The sequence below is a fragment of the Heterodontus francisci genome, chromosome 5, assembly GCF_036365525.1.
Source record: "Heterodontus francisci isolate sHetFra1 chromosome 5, sHetFra1.hap1, whole genome shotgun sequence".
Lineage (NCBI taxonomy): Eukaryota > Metazoa > Chordata > Chondrichthyes > Heterodontiformes > Heterodontidae > Heterodontus > Heterodontus francisci.
Genome location: NC_090375.1, coordinates 38394006 through 38413587, shown reverse-complemented (window position 1 = coordinate 38413587; position 19582 = coordinate 38394006). Strand labels below are relative to the sequence as shown.

The window sequence follows — 19582 nt, the reverse complement described above, 5'->3', positions numbered from 1 at the left end:
GTTCCACATCTTTCGCCATCCCGGGCCACCATACTTGTAAGTTTTGCTTAGTACCAACCGTTCCCAAGTGACCCTTATGAGCTAACATCACCAGGCTAGTTCTAAGCTTTTGTAGCACTATAAGTCTTTTAGCTCTGAGAATACACTTCCAAATTGTGCACAGTTCATCCTGTATAATAATGTATGCTCTGAATGGGCAATTCTCCTAATTTCCAGCTTGGATTCTCTGTCTGACGTTATTCAATTTTGGACCTTTGTCTGACTCTCTTTCAATCTCTAGTTGTTATTGCTCTTGGTGTAGCATGAACTGCCACAAACCACACGAATGAATCAGTTTCCTTCTCTAGTGAAGGTCTGTGTGTTTGATCCTTGCTCAGTGATCGTGACAGTGAGTCAGCAATGTTCATCTTTCCAGCAATATGAATCACCTTGTACTGCTGGAGTCTCAAAACCCATCTTTCGATTCTGGCACATGGTTTGGATCTGTAATGGCTTGTGATCTGTCATTAATTCAAACTCAATGTCAAACAGGTAGGCATAGAATCTTTCACATGCCCACATGAATCCTCGGGCCTCTTTCTCCATCGGAGAATATCTTTTCACATCTGTCAGAGATCTGTTCGCATAAGTAATGATTCTTGGGCCCTCAGCATGCATTTGCACCAGCACTGCTCCTAATCCTACTGGACTAGCATCTGCAATGACTTTCATTGGTGCTTTTGGATCATTGCATCTCAGCGTCGAGCACTTGTCAAGCTGTCTTTCAAAGCTTTGAATGCTGCTTTCTGGTCTTCATCAAATCTGAACCATTCATTCTTTCTGGTTAACTTCCTCAATGGATCATCCAGGGTTGCAAAGTTTGGGATATACCTTGCACAATAGTTCACAAGTCCCAGAAAACTTCTCACTTTGCTAGCATATTGTGGTTCACGTGCCTGTGCTATTGATTCTATCTTGTCTTTGGCAGGATTGATTCCACTGCTTGTCAGTTTATGGCCCCTGAACTTTAGCTCTGTCACACCCAGCAAGCACTTGTCTGCATTTACTGTAAGTCCTGCTGACTGCAATCAAGCCAATACTAATCTCAGCCTCTCATCATGTTCCTCTGTATTGGCTCCATGAATAATGATGTCATCTGAGATATTGGCTGTTCCTGGGCTCCCTTGTATCACCCGATGAATTTTGTGTTGGTTAATCTCTTTTGCTGCATTGATGCCAAATAGCAATCTCAAGTTCACAATGAGTGACAAAATTAGTCACCGTATTTGAATTAGGACGAAGCTCCAGCTGCTGGTATCCCCATTTTAAGTCTAATTTGGAGAATATCTTGCTTGTTGACAGCTCTTGAAAGATTTCGTCCACAGTGGGAATTGGATGACATTCTCTTACTGCTGTTTCAATTACCTGTCGCATATCAAGAATCTGATGTCACCATTTGATTTAGGCATTACCACAACAGGGCTCAGAAGGGTGTTGGTCCTTCAACTGGCTCTATCATGTCTTGGTCAACCAGTTCCTTGATCTTTGCCTCAACTTTCCCTCTCAGACCAAAAGGTGTTCTACGTACAGGCAGAGCTACAGGTTTCACGTTCTCTTCCATTGTTAATCTCACTTGGCGGTTGTGCACCTTCCCAGTTCCTTGTAACACTGGCCCAAGCTCCTCTCGAAGTTCCGCATAGGATTTCCCAGAATTCACTTTCAATCCAATGTGTACCACCTCCAAGGCTTGGCCAATTTCTCTACTTAGAAGAGGCTCACTATCCTCCTCAATCGCTATGAATTCTGTCTCCATACTCTGATCTCCAGTTCTTATACCCATTGTGAAGCATCAGCAGTTTGAAGTGGGGTTTTGGATGGGTAAGGATAAAGGTTTTTGCCACATTTTCCAGATGTGCACTTGATTCTCTTTGTCTTCTGTTCCTCCCGCAGTGCTCTGCTGATGACATTACAGTCACTGCCTGAATCTACAATAATGTTCACTTCAGTATCCCCCAATAATCACTGGAATTTTCTCCATGGTTACTTCCATTGACAGAAAACGTATCCACAATTGCTATTGGTGTCTTCACTCACTGCATCTTCTTCAACTCATCTCACAGTTGTACTACTTCCATCTCTCTTTCCTTTACATGGTTTGACAGGCTTGCCACACTGTTCAGCTTTGCTTCTGCACTTCTTGGCAAAATGGTCTCTGCCCCAACTTTTTCGACATATCCTTCCCCTGGCCGGGCAGCAATCATCTCTTCCATAGTGCCCCAAGTTGCCATATCTGAAACACTCTCTCTCAGACTTTTGCTGTTTATATTTACCTGTACCTGGATTCCATTGTGTCACTTGATTAACCTCAGATTTTGTCATGCCACTGGTGGAAATGGGACCAAGTTTCATGCTGTGAACTGGTCCATTCACTGCTTCCAATGCAGCCGCTATCTTCAAAGCGTCATCCAATGTTAAGTCATCTCCTCTTCGCAGCAGCCTGCGTCTCTTGCAATGTTGGACCATCTGATCCATTATCTGGTTATTCACATCTGTCATAACATAATTGCATCCATCCGACGACACACCTGCCTCAAACGAGTCAAAAATTGGGCTACTGTTTCCCCCTCTTTCTGTCTCATTTGACAGAAATAATGCCTTTGAAATGTGGCATTTGGCATCACTACATAACGGTCCTTCAAAGCTTTCACTGCACGTTCATAATCTGCCTTTTCTCCCATGTCAGGCAGCGTCGTCAATGTCTTCCTCACCAATGCACCTGCATTGAACAGTAAAAAGGCCCATCCATCGCCCCATCCAAAAAACAAACCGCGACTGTCAGCATGAACTTCAAACTCCTTCAGCTACACTTTCCATTTCACACTGAAGGAACTGGCTTCACCAGTCGGATTAAACAGCTCAATTCTCTGGACTGCCGACATATCAGCTCCAGCAAACTCCAAATCCTTAACATCTCCGAATTTACCTCTGTATTGTTTGTCTTTAATAGCCTCGTTGCTAATGCCACATTTCAGGCTGAAATGAATCACACTTGAAATCACTTCTTAATTTTCATAAAACACTTGTTAAATCTTTGTTAAAGAATTCTGTAAAGTTCTTGCTTACTGCTCTCACTGTGGCTACAAAGGCTATTTGACCTTACAACAATCCCCAGTTCAGAAGTTTTCCCAAAGCTACTTTCAGTTTCCCTTCCAAGTACCATATATTCTCTAATACTGTTATGACCGACCGCTCCAGTCAAAGCCCCCAATCAAAATATACGATTCTGATTGTGCTGGGAGAAATGCACTGTTAATTCAATCCCGTCGCTCCACAGGTCGCTTAACATAGCATTTAAAACTTTCCAAATTAAAGAAAGACCCAGCCAAATTGTATCATCTATTAACCCCCGAATGAGACTAACCAAACCAGGTGTCTTTAAATCAACAAATTAACTCTTTAATTGGAAGAACTAAATTCTTAAACACTATGAAGATAAAAAACATCTAAAATAGAAACATTTGGAGTCCTTGCAAATTTAAATCCAATGTTGCTTGAAGTCCTCAAAGCTGTCTAATGGTGGGAAAAGGTTCTTCCACAGTAGAACAGTCCGTAGTCTAATACTAGCAGTAAGTGATGCTTTCCTTCTCCAGTGAATTTCAACAGTGAACAACTTGCAAACACTTTCAATAGAATTAATCTGACATTAGAGTTTTTGAGGGATAAAAGATTGTCACAGTCTAAGTTCCCTTCCTTAAGTTTAAATTACCAGAGATCTCTGTGTTGTCTTGACTTTTTTTTTGAATTTTGAGAGATAATAGTACTTAAACAGACTTAAATTCTTTTCCTTCGGTTTAAATAGCTGAGAGCTCTTTTTTCAAGTGCTATCACAAGCTGTCTGTCTGTGTGTGTTCTGTTAGAACAAACTGTCTTCAACTAAAAAGCCAGTTCAAAATTGAATTGTAATAAATGTATCGCTTGCTACTCAGTTCCAGTGGCTGTTTCCATGGTAACCAGATTGCACCCTTTGAATCACAGTCTCCAAATGATTGTATCCATTGGCAGCCGAAGATGCATTTTCTCGAACTCCTGAGGCTTGCTGGTTCTTAAAGCAGTCCTGATCCTTGGCAAGCCTTAAAGGCATACCACATATTCCCGGAAAAAAAAAACGACTGGACCATGACAATACTGAAGTCTACACAAACATGACAACAACGTTAGCTTCTCCTGTTTCTTTCATTCCTCTCTCAATTCATCTGGTTTACCCATTCAGTGGCATGAGCCCATTCCAGTAATTCTGAGCCGGTTCTGGCTGCTTTGCTGCTACAGTGGTCTCAGCATACTCCAGGTCTGTGGTGGTGGTGGTGTTTGATTGATTAGAAGCTAGTTTGGCTAAAAGTCAATATTCACTACCTGAGATGGTGGTACTATTGGGGTAAAGCAGATTAACTCATGCTGCAATTCAGTCAAAATAACATGTCGCTGATTCAGAATGGAAGGAAGCCTACTTGCTTTATGATGATCTGCATTTCTTACTGCAGGGTTTTGTGCTTGGGTCAGTGCAAAGGTTTTTCCATCAACAACATCATGCTTGGACTACTGAACTCAAGGATCACCCATGTCAAATCTTCCTTAGTTCTTCAATTATTGAAAAAGTATAATGACTTACATTTTTCTAGCACATACAACATCGTAAAACTGTCCCAAGGGGCATAACAAGAGCCACCATAAAACAAAATCGACACTGAGTGCCATGGAGATATGAGGTACATGAGAACAACAGATGACCAAAAGTTTGGCCAATGATGTAGTTTTTAAGGGGCGACTTAAAGGAAGAGAGAGGGGTGGAGATGCAGAAAATTTAAGGATGGAATTCTGGGGTATAGAGCTTAACCAGTTGAAGGCATGGCTATCAATGAAAATCAGGAATACACAAGAGGTCAGAATTGGAAGAGCATAGAGATCCCTGAGGGTTGTAGGGCTTCAGGAGGTTGCAGAAATGGGAAGACAAGGTTTGACCAGAATTTATAGCAGTTTGTGAGCCATTGCAGTTGATCGACAGCGTTTTTTGTTCTAAGTTTGACGTCACCTTGACACCATCTTTTGACAGGTTCTCTTTGCTATCTTGGTGGATGTAGCCCTTCAATAAGATTTTTCAGTGCAAAAACATCTTAAATGCATTTCCTTTCTGCTCTCAGTTCTTCAAGGGGTTTACAGTAGTGTTGCACTTGCGACCTGCTGTTGAGATTTGTATGCAGGATATTGTGAAGCACACTTTCATCACAGAATTTGATATTCATTGCAATTTATTCTGGCCCACGCACGCAGTAGGGAGTTCAATATGCTTTTAATGTGATGCTGTGCTTTGCTGCTTTGTTCACCTGGAACTGCACCTCCTCTACAGTTTACAGTAAATCATTGCAATTCTCGAGAGGACAGCTAAACTCTGAACCAGTGCTTGGTGTCTCTGCATAGAGGCGAGAGTGGTGGCCCAACTCCAGAGATATAACAGCAAAATTCTGTATCTGAACAACAGCAGATAAATAGGTCTTTTCTTTTTGAAATTGCTAATTTGCCCAATTGTTGACTGTAATTATGATTTATTACTGCCATACTGTGACTAAAACTTTGGAAACATTATCTTTCCTGTACCTGCCAATATTGCACCTAGCTCCTTTGTCATGGAGAAAAGTCTACTGCACATTTTGAGGTGCAATTAGTTGCACATTAAGTGTGATTTTAAGCAAATCAATCATGTAACTAGTTTATTTTCTTGGGGCACATAGCCCACATAGAAAGGACTAAATTGTCTAAGTATCTATCGTTAGATCTAATTTTACGCAATATTTGCTCAGTATATGTTGCTATGGGAATAATTTGACAGAGCTTTGACTACCCAATCAGATTTACCAACCATGGTTTTCTCCCCCACCCCCCCTCCCCACTACTGAATTGGAAACGTCTATCTGCCAATGTCTCTTTGAGGGAGCTTCTCATTTTTCTCCTCATTGTCTTTACTTCCCTATCACTGATAATCCAGCCATGCCTGATGAACCTCACTCTCAAAAGAAAGACATGCCAGTTATTTTAAAATTCCTGTCTCCCAGTTAGGGGTTTGCTTGTTTTCAGTCTGACAATGTTGTTGGGGTAACATCCCTGTGCGTCTCGATTTAGCTGCCCGCATCAAATTTGCAGTCAGAGGAGGGGTAGGGCTGATTAGGGACGAAAAGAGGATCTATGCATGGAGTCAGAGTGCATGGTTGAGGTACTAAATCAGTACTTTGTATCTGTCTTTACCAAGGAAGAAGATAGTGCAAGAGTCACAGTGAACAAGGAGACAGTTGAGGTCCTGGATGGGCTAAAAATTGATAGAGGAGGCAATAGAAAAGTTGGCTGTAATGAAAGTTGATAAGTCGCCAAGACTGGATAGGATGCATCCAAGGATGCTGAGGGGAGTAAAGGTGGAAATTGCAGAAGCACTGGCCATCAACTTCTGATCCTCTTTAGATATCGGGTGATGCTAGAGGATTGGAGAACTGCAAATTTTACGCTCTTGTTCAAAAAAGATTGTAAGGGTAAGCCCAGCAAACATAGGCCACTCTGTTGGTGGCAAAGCTTTTGGAAATGATAATCTGAAACAAAATTGGCAGTCGCTTGTACAAAGGTGGATTAATTAAGGGAAGTCAGCATAGATTTTTGAAAGGCAAATTTTGCTTAACCAACTTTTTTTTTGATGAGGTAACTAATAGGGATGGTTGATAAGGGTATTGAGGTTGATGTGGTATATATGGACTTCAAAAAGGCATTTGTTAAATTGCCACATAACAGGCTTGTCAGCAAAAGTTGGAGCCCAAGGAATAAAAGCTTCAGTGACAGCATGGATATGAAGTTTGCTGAGGAAACAGTGAACAATTGTTTTTTGAACTGGAGGAAGGTATACAGTGGGGTCCCCAGGGGTCAGTATTAGGACTATTGCTTTTGCGAACATACAAATTAGGAGCAGAAGTTGGCCATTCGGCCTCTCATGCCTGCTCCATCAGCCATTCGATAAGATCATGGCTGATCTGTATCTGTTTCGAATTTCACATTCCCATCTACCCCCGATAATCTTTGATTCCCCTGATGAACAAGAATCTATCTACCACCACTTTAAAAATATTCAATGACCCCGCCTCTACCACCTTCTGCGGTAGAGAGTTCCAAAGTTGCACAACCCTCAGAGAAAAAATTACTCCTCATTTCTGTCCTAAAAGGGCAACCCCTAATTTTAAAGCAGTGCCCCCTAATTCTGGACTCACCCACAAGAGGAAACATCCTTTTTACATCCACCTTGTCAAGACCGTTCAGGATCTAATAAACTTCAATCAAGTCTCCCCTCACTGTTCTAAAGTCCAGTGAAAACAAATCCAGTCTGTCCAGCCTTTCCTCATAAGACAACCTAATCATTCCGGGTATCAATCTAGTAGGCCTTCTTTGAACCTTCTCCAACAGATTTACATCCTTCCTTTAATAAGGAGACCAAAACTGCACGCAGTATTCGAGATGTGGTCTCACCAATGCCCTGTATAACTGAAGCATAACACCCTTACTTTTATTTTCAATTCCTCTTGTAATAACAGATAGCATTCCATTGGCCTTCTTTGTTACTTGCTGTACCTGAACGCTAACTTTTTGTGACTCATGTGCTAGAAGACCTAGATCCCGCTGCACCTCGGAATTCTGCAGTCGTTCTCCATTTAAATAATTGCTTTCTTATTCTTCCTGCCGAAGTGAACAACTTCACATTTTCCCTCATTATACTCCGTCTGCCAGATTTTTGCCCACTCACTCAACCTATCTATATCGGTCTGCAACCTATAATTTTCTTGATAATATATTAATGACCTAGACTTGGTTGTGCAGGGCACAATTTTAGAATTTGCAGATGACACAAAACTGGAAAGCAGTGTGAACTGTGAGGAGGATAGCGATAGACTTGAAGAGGGACCTAAACAGGCTGGTGTAATGACCGGACACGTGGCAGATGAAATTTAATGCAGAGAAGTGTGAAGTGATGCATATTGGTAGGAAGAATGATGAAAGGCAATATAAAATGAAGGATACAATTCTAAAGGGGGTGCAGGAACAGAGAGACTTAGGGGGTATATGTGCACAAGTCATTGAAGGTGGCAGAGCAGGTTGAGAAAGTGGTTAAAAAGGTGTATGGGATCCTATATATAAATAGAGGTATAGAAGAGAAAAGCAAGGAGGTTATGGTGAACCTTTAGAAAACACTGGTTCGGCCTCAACAGGAGTATTGCGTCCATTTCTAGATGCCACACTTCAGGAAGGATGCACAGGCTTTAGGGGTGCAGAAAAGATTTACTAGAATTTTTAAGGTATGAGAAACTTGATTTATGTGGATAGATTGTCGAAACTGGGGTGGTTCTCCTTGGAGAAGAGAAGGTTGAGAGGAGATGTGCAAAATAATGAGGGGTGTCGACAAAGTTGATAGAGAGAAATTCTTCCCATTGACAGAGGGTCAATAACTAGAGGACACAGACTTGAAGTGATTTGCAAAAGAACCAAAGGTGATGTCACAAAAACGTGCAAGGACGAATTATGATATTTTAATCCACCAACTGGAAACCTGAATATTAAATTGGTGGAGACGAACCACGCAAACCTTGCAAGTTTTAAACTCTGTCTGCTGACCACTGAGGCATATTCCCTTCTGCAGACTGTAGTGATCAGTGGCTTAATTGATTTGTGTTTCATTGTATTAGTCTGTTTACTGATTGATGCTCACTGTGCTTAATGATTTAAGTCTGATGGAGGTGCTATTGTGGGTAGAGAACTTTCTGGAAAGAACTGACCGAGATCTCTCACGAAGGAATTCAGTCACATTGCAGTCGCCTGGAGAACCACTGAAGTCAGGACCACCAAATTTAGCCTGAAGCCAGCCGAGTCTCCAGCCTCCACAGACTATATACCCCTTTTATTTTCTGGAGTCCAATTCGATCAATCTATCCTTCATGAGTGTATGTGTGTGTGTGAGAGAGAGAAAGTTGGAACATATTTTATTATTTTTACTTGGATCAGTTTAAGTACAATAAAGTTAAACTCTTTCTTTGTTAAACTTGAGAAATCCTGTCCGATTGGCTCTTTAATGATCACAGCACGTAAGCAAGTTGAAAACTCTCTGGAAAATTATATCCACCTAAAAAGGAAATAAAACTGTTGCGGTCAAACAAGGAGAGGGAAAAGAGGGGAGCCCTTCAACCCCCTCCTCACCTGATCGTCATAGGTGACATAAAGAAAAACTTTTTTTCTGCAGTGAGTGGTTAGGATCTGGAATCCCTGAGTGTGTATTGATGGCAGATTCAATTATAGTTTTCAAAAGGAAATTGGATAAATACCTCGAGGAAAAATTTGCCAAGCTACCAGGAAATAGTCAGGGAGTGGGACTAGCTAAATTGCTCTTGCAGAGAGCTGACACTGATTCGATGGGCTAAATGGTTACTGCACAAAGAAGGCCAATCTATGAATCCATGATTCAGACCTTTGCTGCACAGGGAGGTTTAAAATAAATATAGGTCTTTATAAAATAATATACACCTCCGAACCCTTGTTACTTGTGACATTTTAAATACCTGTCTTCGAAGCCTGTCATTTTGGTGATATTGAGCTTAACTATTATTCGATAAGTTGCTGGGCCTACCATCATATCCTCTTTCACTTCAAATTTTCAAGGATGAAGTGGTGTGATTAATCTTTCTCTAAGCTTTTTAAATTCTTTTTACTACTTTTCATAGTTCAGAAGTGGGCAGTAGATTTCATTATATTTAACTCCTTTTTGCCATGTTTTATGAATGTCAGGCCGAAGGAAGTTTGTACTGGAGAAAGGGACTTTTTCTTTCCACCTTGCATATTCAATAATGGCATTGAGCACTCCAAGTCCCGATATAATATGATAGGTAGCAGTGTAATAATGATGGTCATCTATGCCCATGCTTGAAATATGTTTGTTTATTTTAAGCCAATAGATTATGAACGTACCAACCTCATCTATAGGATTTGATTTCACTTAACAACACATATAATGTCTGCTGGTAATAGATAAAACAGAATTTCAGAGTGATACTCCAGTGTTGTCATCTTTTGCCAGATCTAAAACTGGATGGGGATCTTTTTGAGTGGACTGGGGATTAATAGAAGTAATTCAAGTTTATTTCTCCATTTTAGTTTCTCTTAAAGTAGATTAGGACCAAGAGGCCCCTTTAACCCATTAATCTCAGCCTTCCAGAATATCAACTCTGCTGATTTCTTTTGCAATATGTAATTGTTTGAAAATGATTTTGCTGTCCTAGCCTCGATCATTCTTGGCAACTCATTTTAGTTGCTGATTATTTTTTGTGTCGAGAAATATCAGATTTATACACTAAACTGGTCATTCACAACCTGGAACCTGTGCCCTCTTGTTGAGTATCTAAATGGTTTTGATTTCTCTGTCATTAGAGACATTCTATACCTTGAGAAAATCTTGTTTTCTTCAGGCTGAAGAGTCTAGTTTTATCAAATTGTTCCTCATGGGCCTGACCTTGGGGACCAGCCAGGTTGTTCTCCTATATGAGCCTCCTCTGAACAATGCTCTGTGCTACATGGTTTTCGCTCATAAAATTCCAGCAGTACATCAGTTTACATGCGGGGATCCCCATGACGGAGTTGTTACCAATCTGTACCCAAGATCTCTAGACTTAAGCTATTTGGAACACGGTGTGTGTTACTGATGCATTCCATATTGAGCAAAGAGATATTCGACCTGTGTGAATTTGAGTGCTTTGGTGACTGTTGAGTTAATTTTTTTTGCAACCTGCCAAAAGAAAAATAATTGACAATGGGAATAATCACCAGATATAGTGGTTTCCACTGAGATTCAGTGGGGGCATTTTCTCCTCTTGAATCAAAAGGCTGTGGATTCAAGTCCCGTTCTCAAGACCTAACCATTTAATGTAAGCAGTTCTAAGTAGTGCTGTATTGTCTGTAGGTGCTATCTTTTAGATGAGACAATAAATTGTGTTCCCATCTGCCAGGCTTGGGTGGATGTAAATGATCCCATGGTACTGCATGAAGGGCAGAGGAGTTCTCCTTGGTGTCCTGGCCAATATGTATTCCTCAGTCAACCATACTAAAACAAATTATCTATTCATTATCTTGTTGCTGTTTGCAAGATCATGCTGTGTACAAATAGGTTGCCACGATTCCTGACATCACAACAGTGACTACACTTTAAAAGTATTTCATTGGCTTGGGACCTCTCGAGGTTGTGAAAGGCACAATAGAAATGCATTTTCTTCCTTGCTTTCCTTGTTCTTTCTCTCTTTTTCCCATTTAGTTTTATTCCTGTGAAATGTAATATTATATTTCACAATTCTATTGTGGTTCATGGATCTACTAAAATCTAAGACTCTGCTTTCATTTAAGAAAAAGCTGGATTTTTCAACCCTCTTGAATATATGAATAACAGCATAGCTGTTGCAGACTATATCTCATCCATTTGTCTCTTATTCAAAGGTATTATTCTCTTCAAAATACTTTGTGTCCTAATTCACAATTAACGCTTAATGGTATTTGTCATAGTATGCTACTGTAATGCTCTTTATGACTTCTCAAATATTCCATTAATCATTAATGTTATTAATATTGTTCATCACCTTTTGGCAGTTTCTGCATAGGAAATACAATAAGAACAAGAGAAGTGCATTGACTTCATCTAGCGCTCAACAACTAAACTCTGTTTACCCTATGTATGTCCCACAAACACCAATTTACATATTTTCCTGAAATGTTTGCTTTCCACGAAATTTTCAAGGTCCTGTCCTTTTTTTTCATTTGTTCGGGGGATGTGGGCATGGCTGGTGAGGTCAACATTTATTGCTCATCCCTAATTGCCCTTGAGAAGGTGGTGGTGAGCTGCCTTCTTGAACCACTGTCCTTGGGGTGCAGGTACACCTACAGTGCTGTTAGGAAGGGAGTTCCAGGATTTTGACCCAGTGACAGTGAAGGAACGGTGATATAGTTCCAAGTCAGGATGGTGTGTGGCTTGGAGGGGAACATGCATGTGATGGTGTTCCCATGCATCTGCTGCCTTTATCCTTTTAGGTGGTACAGGTCGCAGGTTTGGAAGGTGCTGTTGAAGGAGCCTTGGTGAATTGCTGCAGTGCATTTTGTAGATGGTACACACTGCTGCCACTGGTGCTTTGGTGGTGGAGGGAGTGAGTGTTGAAGGTGGTGGATCGGGTGCCAATCAAGTGGGTTGCTTTGTCCTGGATGTTGTCGAACTTCTTGAATGTTGATGGAGTTGCATCCATCCAGGCAAGTGGATTCATTCATTCACCTGTGCCTTGTAGATGGTGTACAGGCATTGGGGCGACAGGAGGTGAGTTATTCACTGCAGAATTCCCAGCCTCTGACCTGCTCTTATAGCCACAGCATTTATGTGGCTGGTCCAGTTCAGTTTCTGGTCAATGGTGATCGCCAGGATGTTGATAGTGGGGGATTTTCAGAAAGGAAAGTGCCATTGAACATCAAGGGGAGATGGTTAGATTCTCTCTTGTTTGAGATATAATTGCCAAGCACTTGTGTGGCGCGAATGTTACTTGCCAGTTACCAGCCCAAGCCTGGATGTTGTTAGATCTTGCTACATATTGTTAATGGCTGCTTCAGTATCTGAGGAGTTGTGAATGGTACTGAACATTGTGCAATCATCAGCGAACATCCCCACTTCTGAGCTCACGATGGAGGGAAGGTCATTGATGAAGCAGCTGAAGATGGTTGGGCCTAGGACACTACCGTGAGGAACTCCTGCAGTGATGTCCTGGGACTGCGATGATTGACCTCCAACAACCATAACCAGCTACTTTTGTTCTAGGTGTGACTCCAACCAGCGGAGAGTTTTCCCCCGATTTCTATTGACTTCAGTTTTGCTAGGGTTCCTTGATGCCAAACTCAGTCAAATGCTGCCTTGATGCCAAGGGCAGTCACTGTAACCTCACCGCTGGAGGTCAGCTCTTTTTTTTGCTCATGTTTGGACCAAGGCTGTAGTGAGGTCAGAAGCTGAATGGCCCTGGCAGAACCCAAACTGAGCGTCAGTGAGCAGGTTATTGCTGAGCAAGTGTCACTTGATAGCACTGTCAATGAACCCTTCCATCACTTTGCTGATGTTTGAGAGTAGATTGATAGGATGTAATTGGTCGGCTTGGATTTGTCCTGCCTCTTGTGTACAGGACATACCCAGGCAATTTTCCACATTGCTGGGTAGATGCCAGTGTTGTAGCTGTACTGGAACAGCTTGGCTAGGGGCGCAGCTAGTGCTGGAACACAAGTCTTCAGTACTATTGCTGGAACGTTGTCAGGGCCCATAGCCTTTGCAGTATCCTGTGCCTTCAGCCGTTACTTGATATCATGTGGAATGAATCGGATTGGCTGAACACTGGCATCTGTGATGCTGGAGACGTCAGGAGGAGGCCAAGTTGGATCATCGACTCGGCACTTCTGGCTGAAGATGGATGCAAATACTTCAGTCTTGTATTTTGCACTGATAGGCTAGGCGTTGAGGATGTCGATATTTGTGGAGCCTCCTCCTCCTGTTAGTTATTTAATTGTCCACCACCATTCATGACTGGATGTAGCAGGACTTCAGAGCTGTTGATTGTGGGATCACATAGCCCTGTCTATCACATGCCGCTTCCACTATTTGGCATGCAAATCAGGGAAAATGCGAGGTGATGCATTTTGGAAGATCCAATTCAAGAGTGAACTATACAATAAATGGAAAAGTCCTGGGGAAAATTGATGTACAGAGAGATTTGGGTGTTCAGGTCCATTGTTCCCTGAAGGTGGCAACGCAGGTCAATAGAGTGGTCAAGAAGGCATACGGCATGCTTTCCTTCATCGGATGGGGTATTGAGTACAAGAGTTGGCAGGTCATGTTACAGTTGTATAGGACTTTGGTTCGGCCACATTTGGAATACTGCGTGCAGTTCTGGTCGCCACATTACCAAAAGGATGTGGATGCTTTGGAGAGGGTGCAGAGGAGGTTCACCAGGATGTTGCCTGGTATGGAGGGCGCTAGCTATGAAGAGAGGTTGAGTAGATTAGGATTATTTTCATTAGAAAGACGGAGGTTGAGGGGGGACCTGATTGAGGTGCACAAAATCATGAGAGGTATAGACAGGTTGGATAGCAAGAAGCTTTTTCCCAGAGTGGGGGATTCAATTACTTGGGGTCACGAGTTCAAAGTGAGAGGGGAAAAGTTTAGGGGGGATATGCGTGGAAAGTTCTTTACGCAGAGGGTGGTGGGTGCCTGGAACGCGTTGCCGGCGGAGGTGGTAGACGCGGGCACGATAGCATCTTTTAAGATGTATTTAGACAGATACATGAATGGGCAGGAAGTAAAGAGATACAGACCCTTAGAAAATAGGCGTCATGTTTAGATAGAGGATCTGGATCGGCGCAGGCTTGGCGGGCCGAAGGGCCTGTTCCTGTGCTGTAATTTTCTTTGTTCTTTGTTCTAAAGGACATGAGTGAACCAGATGGGTTTTTAAAACAATCGACAATGGCTTCACAGTCGCCTTTAGACTTGCTTTTAATTCCAGATTTATTAATTGAATTCAAATTTCACCAGCTGCCGTGGTGGGATTCAAACCCATGTCCCTAGAGCATTAGCCTGGGCTCTGTATTACTAGTCTAGAGACATTACCACTATGCCACCGCCTCCCATATTATCTGGCCCTTGAGGTTACAGATTGTGGTTGAATTCAGTTCTGCTGCTGCTGATGGCCCACAGTGCCTCATGGATGCCCAATTTTGAGTTGCTAGATCTGTTCGAAATCTATCCCATTTAGCACGATGCTGAGTACCCTCAGTGTGAAGGTGGGACTTCATCTCCACAAGGACTGTGCAATGGTCACTCCTACCAATGCTGTCATGGCAGATACATCTGCGACAGCTAGTTTGATGAGGACGAGGTCAAGTAGGATTTTCCCTCTTTTGGTTCCTTCCTCACCTGCCGCAGACCCAGTCTAGCAGCTTTGTCCTTTTGGATTTGGCCAGTGCGGTCAGTAATGGTGCTACCGAGCCACTGTTGGTGATGGACATTGAAGCGGCCCACCCGGAGTACATTTTGTGCCCTTGCCTTCAATGCTTCTTCCAGTTGGTGTTCACCATGGAGAATGATTGATTCATCAGCTTAGGGAGACCGGTAGGTGGTAATCAGCAAAACGTTTCCTTGCCCATGTTTGACCTGATGCCATGAGACTTCATGGGGTCTGGAGTCACTGTATACCGCAGTGCTGCCTGCTCTGTTGGGTTTGTTCTGCTGGTAGGACAGGACATACCCAGGGATGGTGATGGTCGTGTCTGGGACATTGTCTGCAAGATATGATTCCGTGAGTATGACTATGTTAGACTGTTGCTTGATTAATCAATGGGACAGCTATCCCAACTTTGGCATAAGTCCCCAAATGTTAGTAAGGAGGACTTTGCAGGGCTGGGTTCACCGTTGTCGTTTCTGGTGCCTCGGTTGATGCCGTGTGTTCTGCCTGATTTCATTCCTCTTCTTGGACTTTGTAGCAGTTTGATACAACTGAGTAGCTTGCTTGGCCATTTCAGAGGGCAGTTAAAGTCAACCACATTGTTGTGAATCTGGATTCACATGTAGGCCAGACCAGGCAAGGATGGCAGATTTCTTTCCCTAAAGGACCGGAGTGAACCTGATGGGTTTTTACAACAATCGACCATGCTTTCATGGTCCCCACTAGACTTGCTTTTTTAAAAAAAAATTCTATATTTATTAGTTGAATTCAAATTCCAACTTCTGCTGTGGTGGGTTTTGAACCCATGTCCCCAGAGCATTAGCATGGGGCTCTGGGTTACTAGTCTAGTGACATTATCACTACGCCACTGCCTCTCAATGTTTCAAATGGTACTTAATAAGAATTTTCAATTTGTAATTTATACATAAGGTGTAATGCTTGGCTCTAAATCCCTTCTAGCATTGTAAAATGTCCCAAGACCCTTCATAGGAGTGTTATCAAACAGAATTTGACGTCAAGCCACATGAGATATTCGGACATGAGCAAAAGCTTGGTCAAAGAGGTCGGTTTTAAGGAACATCTTACAGGAGCAATAGGCTGAGGGGCGGAGAGGTTGAGGGAGGGAATTGAAGAGGTTAGGGCTGAGTCAGCTGAATGTATGGCTGCCAGTGGTGGAACAATTAAAATTGTGGGTGCTAAAGAGGCCAGAATTGCAGGAGTGCAAAGATCTTGGAGGGTTGTAAGGCTGGAACAATTTATAGAGATGGCGAGGGGCAAGATCATGAAAGGATTTGAAAACTAGGATGAGAATTTTAAGTCTTGGCTTTTTTGATTCTGTCATGGGATGTGGGCATCACTGGTAGGCCAGCATTTGTTGCCCAACCCTAATTGCCCTTGAACTGAGTGGCTTGCTAGACCACTTCAGAAGGCAGTTAAGAGTTAACCACATTGCCCTGAGCCTCATGTCAGCCAGACCAGGTAAGGACAGCAAATATCTTTCCCTAAAGGACATTAGTGAACCAGATGGGTTTTTACAACAATTATTGATAGTTTCATGGCACTATTACTGAGACTTGCTTTCAATTTCAGATTTTTTAATTAATTAATTGAATTTAAATTCCACCACCTGGTGTCATGAGATTTGAACCATGACCCCTGGGCCTGTGGATTACTGGTTCAGTGACATTATCACTATGCCACCATCTCCCAACTAATGAAGTTTTAGGATAGGAGCCAATGTAGGTTAGCAAGCACGAGTGTTGGGTAAACAGGAGTCGGTGATAGTTCGGATACGAGCAGCAGAGTTTTGGATGAGTTCAATTTATGGAGGATGGCAGATAGGATACTGATCAAATAAATTTTGTAATAGTGAAGTCTAGAGGCAACAGAGGATATCAGCAGCAGATGAACTGAGGCAGCAGTGTAATCGGGCAATTATATTTACATCCCTGCAAAATTCCTGATGTTGGTAACTAACATTGTATTTTAAAGAGTAAGGCTGATTCCCAGTATGTTGGAAGACGGAGTTATGAGGCTAGGCTAAAACCTGCTAGCCTTGAAGTGGATTTGCATAGAAGATGCTAAAAGAATAGAAAAGTTAAATCTGTGCACCATGTTCATTAAATCTCCATACAGAAGAGACCATATAATAAGTTGTTTTCTTAAAAAAAAAGCAACTCTCCCTTCTTTTCCCTCTCTATGCTCCTCCCCTCTCTCTGCCTACTTCCCCTCTCTCTCAACCCTCTCTCCCTCTTTATTTTATCAATACTAGTTTGGTCATTGTTATTCTGCATTTTCCCCTTTTTACTGTTTCCGCTAAGCTGCAAGTGGTCCATCCTGCATGCTCATTCTTCTCCCGAAATCCCTCATGTTGCAATTGAGCCTTATTGCTGTGACTGAATCTCTCCCAGAACCGCAAACTCTTGTATATTTTTCCAGAGTTTGAATCCCATATTGAGAATTACATACTCTTGTTCCAGATGTACCTCAACATCATCTCCTCTCTTGATATTTTCACTTTGGATCTATACGATATATTGATAACCACCTGAGAGGCTCATTGCACTTTTCTTCTTAAAGTTCAAAATTTTCACTATGCTCTTGTGCTGACTTTAGGAGCTGAACTTGCATGTGAATGTGAGTATGTAAATGAGATTATTGTTTCAAATCTGGAGATTACTCTGTTGCTATCTTATTTGTTCGTGCATTTCGAGAGAGAATTGTGGGATATGGTGACGTGTTGAGGCTGCTCTATCTGAATGTGACAAACTTGGTTCTAATGTCCTGTTAGTAAAAAAAAAATCTTCAGTTCTCTACCCATTGGTGTAGTCTTCAGTTATGAATGTTGCTTGTTTAAAACAGTAGCTTATATTAATCTAATTAATAATGAAAATAACTGTCATCTTGAGGAAAAATGATCTTTTGAATGATTTCTAATATCTTCCTTGACCTGTCCTTTTTTGCAGCTGTTCTCAGAAGTGCACTCTTGAGACGCCCAATTCACACAACAAAAATGTCATATGGGGCAATCGATGGCAGCAGCTTCAGTGGACGGAATCCATTTGGAGGACCTTCCAGGCAAGGATATCAGCCTTTAGGTAAATCTCACTGTTCCGTAACCTTTCCAGAATATTTCTAGATCCTTTTCAGGTTGACGATCAAACCCACAAGTGTCTGATGCATTTAGTGCTCATCTCCAGTGTCCAGAGCACTGGCAATCTACATAATTTTTAAAAATCATAATCAGAATATTCAGTTAGTTCAACCATGAAGCAAGTTCAAAGCTACAATGCCCTACATCTGAAACACTGACATTGCCAGAGAGCATCACTTCATGGCATTATTTAGATTTAGATTTAGATTTTTAGATTTAGAGATACAGCACTGAAACAGGCCCTTCGGCCCACCGAGTCTGTGCCGACCATTAACCACCCATTTATACTAATCCTACACTAATTCCATATTCCTACCACATCCTCACCTGTCCCTATATTCCCCTACCACCTACCTATACCAGGGGCAATTTATAATGGCCAATTCACCTATCAACCTGCAAGTCTTTTGGCTGTGGGAGGAAACCGGAGCACCCGGAGGAAACCCACGCAGACACAGGGAGAACTTGCAAACTCCACACAGGCAGTACCCAGAATTGAACCCAGGTCACTGGAGCTGTGAGGCTGCGGTGCTAACCACTGCGTCACTATGTTTCTCATAATACTACTATGTTGATTCGAGTTTATTTTATGCTCTTTTCTGAATTACACAAAAGCATCACTGCCTTTAGCAGTGTAACCTGCTGAGCAGGAGAGGAGCACTGCAAGTAGTAGTTTCCTGAGCTTCTCTATGAACAGCAGAACTGGCAACGGCTAATATAAGCACAAACCACAGAGTTAAAACTTCTTGGTATTTTCTGACCATGGACAGACTGAGTGTTGAGACTGCTCACATAGACCAGCAATTCTACTTCCTGCTTGCTGACCTATATGAACCTTGCCTGGACATCAGGAAGGTTCTGCAGCCAGAAATAAAATGCGCAAATTATGGAAGCATTATTTCAGTGAGCAAGTGGTCAATCTATGGAACAGGTTCCTCTTCAGAACAGTGGAAGCAGATACCATAGTACTGATTCATGTGATTGGAGATTAGGTCGGGTTCTTTCAGAAAATAATGTTTTGTGTTTCAGTGTTTGATTAATTTGAGACATGATACATGGTAAGTTTAGCATTCTGAGGATGACCTATGGTTTCTAAAGCACTCCAGCACTGGGAATTTTCCTTACTTCTTGCCTAGGTCTGCTATAAACTATAGTGATTGATTGCTATGGTTAGTCATAGAGAAATATGCAAGTTGAGGGTAGGGCAGGGGGGAGGATTAGAGGAAGTTTAGTGTTATATTATGCAACTATCAGGTGGTCGAAGGCAGCGTAGATGGACCTTGTTCTTTTTTGTCCAGCAATTCGCATGCTCAACCGTACCCTCACCTCCATCTTTGCCCTCGTCTCCAGTAAAACTATTAGTGTCTCGCACCCTGAC

At 42.1% G+C, this 19582-nt stretch overlaps 1 protein-coding gene across 2 annotated transcripts in view; it reads left to right on the top strand.

Moving 5' to 3' along the window:
• The window catches only part of tsnare1 (T-SNARE Domain Containing 1), a 943563-nt gene that overhangs the window by 190401 nt on the left and 733580 nt on the right, over nt 1–19582 (top strand). For both annotated transcript variants that reach the window (XM_068031353.1, XM_068031352.1), the window contains one exon: nt 18017–18148. In XM_068031353.1, coding sequence (XP_067887454.1) covers nt 18064–18148 — 85 coding nt within the window. In that variant the 5' untranslated portion in view covers nt 18017–18063. The remainder of the gene's footprint in view (nt 1–18016; nt 18149–19582) is intronic.